Source organism: Cebus imitator, unplaced genomic scaffold, assembly GCF_001604975.1.
Source record: "Cebus imitator isolate Cc_AM_T3 unplaced genomic scaffold, Cebus_imitator-1.0 Scaffold804, whole genome shotgun sequence".
NCBI classification, from domain to species: Eukaryota; Metazoa; Chordata; class Mammalia; order Primates; family Cebidae; genus Cebus; species Cebus imitator.
The window spans coordinates 236,141-239,426 of NW_016108119.1; the positions used below are offsets into that span (position 1 = coordinate 236,141).

Consider the following 3,286-nt stretch of genomic DNA (forward strand, 5'->3'; position numbering starts at 1 on the left):
TGACTTCCAGCGCAACACCCAGCATGACCACAACCCCCAGCCTGGGCCAGAGTTGAACACCCTGCAAGGTCTCTGTTAAGTGACTGTCGGGCCTCCCTGGATTCTCACTCCCTTGTAAAGTAGCCCTCACTCCTGCCCAGCCGTCAGGTCCCCTAGCCCCTCACACCAAGTGAGGGTCACACAATAGTCAAAGGAAGCCTTGGCGCAGACAGAGGCTGGGAGACATCGCCATGTGGACAGCACGCTCCCGAGGACACCATCGGCTCTTGCCATCCTGCCCATGAGGGACTGGGTGAGGCAGGGGTCTCTCCACCGTGGGCTCACGGATGTCTGAGCCTCCACCAGGCACCCCACACATCACTTCCCCTGTACTGGGGTCCAGGTGCTGCCCACAACATTCTGATACCTGCAGGCACAGGCAAAATGGTGCCTTTTAAGATTTTCCAGAGAAGTTGCACAGCGTGGGGTGTAGGGCACTGGCTTTGAAGGCTGGTGGGCCTGAGCCTGTCCCAGGGGTAGGTCATCAGCCTCCCAAGCCTCAGTTTCCCCACCTGTGCCTTTCGTGATGGCAGGTGGCAGTGAGAGGGCCCTGCTGGGACCGCCTCTCACTATGGCTGCTCCAGTGGTGAGGGCAGCAGCCCATTTCCTGGCCTGAGGTGTCCAGCTCACCCTCTGCACTGACCTGTCCAGCTTGTCCAGGGAGGAGCGCTGTATTGAGAACCACAGGTAACTCTCCTTGTAGAACCAGATGGTCAGGGGGTTCCAGTCCGTGATGAGGAACCACTGCCTGATGTCAAACTTGCTGTCATAGATGAGCATTGGTGTCTCGATGTACTTCTGGACCACCCACTTGTCCCTGGAAGGAGGGTGCTCTGCAGCCACCAGCTTGAGGATCTCCTCCACATGGTCCATGCACACTATGTCTGCAAGAGGCCACCAGTCAGCCCAGCCTGCATGGCCACTGTGCAGCTCCTGAGCCCAGGGGCAGGGCCACAGCCTGGCCCTGAGACCTGCACTAGCTTTGTCCAGGGTCAGCAGGCAGCACAGCCGGGGGGGGCGGGGAAGGCCTAGCACTCACAGATGAGGTGGAAGCCAGTGTCAGTCTTCCCCAAGCTCTGCCCCAACAGAACCAGCCCCCAGGACTCCGAGGGGACACAGATCAGTGAAGGGGCAGGGACAGAGTCATTTTTAAAAGGGAGCCAGCAGGATGGGTGTGGTGGCACACACCTGTAATCCCAGCACTCTGGAAGGCCAAGGTGGGTGGATCATTTGAGGTTGGGAGTTTGAGCCCAGCCTAGCCAACGGGTAAAACCCCATCTCTACTAAAAATACAAAAATTATTCTCCTGCCTCAGCCTCCCAAGTAGCTGGGATTACAGGGTGCGTCACCTGATTTTGCCAAAACACGCCCAAAATTAGCTGGCGGTGGTGGTGCACACCTGCATCCCCAGCTACTCAGGAGGCTGAGGCAGGAGAATTGCTTACACCCAGGAGGTGGAGGTTGCAGTGAGCTAAGATTGCACAACTGCACTCCAGCCTGGGACTCCATCTCTATAAGTAAATAGATAAAAGGGAGTCAGTATGCCCTAGGCCACGCTCTGGGGTTTGGTGTGAACAGGGAGCAGGGCATTCTCAGGACCTAGAGTAGCCACCAGGCTGGGCTGTGGGGTCTCCTGAGGGCTGTGAAGGGCAGCACTTGGGGTCTTGGAGTCCCGTGAGGATAACACTAGGAAGGGCATGGTGGGGGCTGCTGGTCCTCTTGTGCAGGTGGGTTTCCAATTTCCCACCCTCACCCCCAAGTTAGGCCACACAACTTGAGGAGACCAGCAGTATCTGTGCAGACGGCTGCCGCACTTCCTGCCAGCTGCCCTTTCTCTGCTGCAATAGCCCGAAGCCTCAAAGGAACTGGGGTCACAAGATGGGGGCTTCGATGGGAGGAGCATCCCTGCCGCCCTCCCACGGCAGCCCACAATGGACAGCAGGCATGCATGAAAGAGGAGCTGCTTCTCGCAAGAGCCCCGGATATATCTGCTACTGCTCGTTGCAGGGCACCATCAGGTCTATTCTGACTGATACGGAGGGCAGGGGAGCTCCATCTGCAGAGGCACAAAGCAAAACAAGACGGAGGCAAGATTTCCCTGCAAAAATACCAGACTTCGCTTCTTCAGCTTTGGGAAGCTGAGACCTCGCCGTCCTCAGATGAAGCTTGGGACACAGCCACAAACCAGTGACATCACTCTGGGCCAGCAAATGCGGGCCCAATGGGGCCAGGAGGGGGCACAGCTAGTGATGGGGCAGCACGAGGTGCACTTGGTTTGGAGCAGGTAGGTTTGGGGCGTCCACCAAGCGTCCCTGGGGATGCAGGTGTCTACAGTGGGTGAAAAGTCTAGCCTGATGGACAGCGGCAGACGGGGAAGGTGAGTGCTTTGGACACAGCCTGGGGAGAGCACCCCACACGTGGCCAGGCAGGGTGGGCACTCATGGGAAGCCAGATGAAAGCCTGCAGGCTGCCAGGGGAGTGTGGGCCACACATGCCCAGAAAAGGGCATGTGGCAGGATGAAAGAGGCTTTAGATTGAATGTAAGGAGATCACAACTTAATAAAGACTTTGAGACAGAGTTCCACTCTTGTTTCCCAAGCTAGAGTGCAATGGTGTGATCTTGGCTCACGGCAACCTCCACCTCCAGGGTTCAAGCGATTCTCTGGCCTCAGCCACCCACCGCCATGCCCAGCTAATTTTGTATTTTTAGTAGAGATGTAATGTGTCCATGTTGATCAGGCTGGTCTCGAACTCCTGATCCACCCTCCTCGGCCTTCCAAGTGCTGGGATTACAGGCGTGAGCCACTGCACTGGGCCAAGATTTTTAAAAAATCACACAAAACAGCTTGGGCAACATGGCAAATCCACATCTCTACAACAAAAAAAAATTAACTGGGTATGGTGTTACACACCTATAGTCCCCATTACTCAGGAGGCTGAGGTGGGAGGATCACTTGAATCTGGTGAGGTTGAGGCTGCAGTGAGCCATGATCGCACCACTGCACTCCAGCCTGGGCTACAGAGTAAGGCCCTGTCTCAAAAAATTTAAAAATTAATAATAGTATAAAATCACATAAAAATGAACGCATAAGGGCCGGGTGCAGTGGCTCAAGCCTATAATCCCAGCACTTTGGGAGGCTGAGGCAGGTGGATCACAAGGTCAAGAGATCGAGACCATCCTGGTCAACATGGTGAAACCCTGTCTCTACTAAAAATACAAAAAAATTAGCTAGGCATGGTGGCACGT

The 3,286-nt window shown here is 55.6% G+C and overlaps 1 protein-coding gene across 1 annotated transcript in view; it reads right to left on the reverse strand.

Annotated features, from left to right (window-relative positions):
• LOC108297473 (protein monoglycylase TTLL8-like) overlaps positions 1 to 3,286 on the reverse strand; it is a 45,116-nt gene that overhangs the window by 3,067 nt on the left and 38,763 nt on the right. Inside the window, 1 exon segment of the mRNA XM_017520124.1 lies at positions 683 to 923. Coding sequence (XP_017375613.1) covers positions 683 to 923 — 241 coding nt within the window.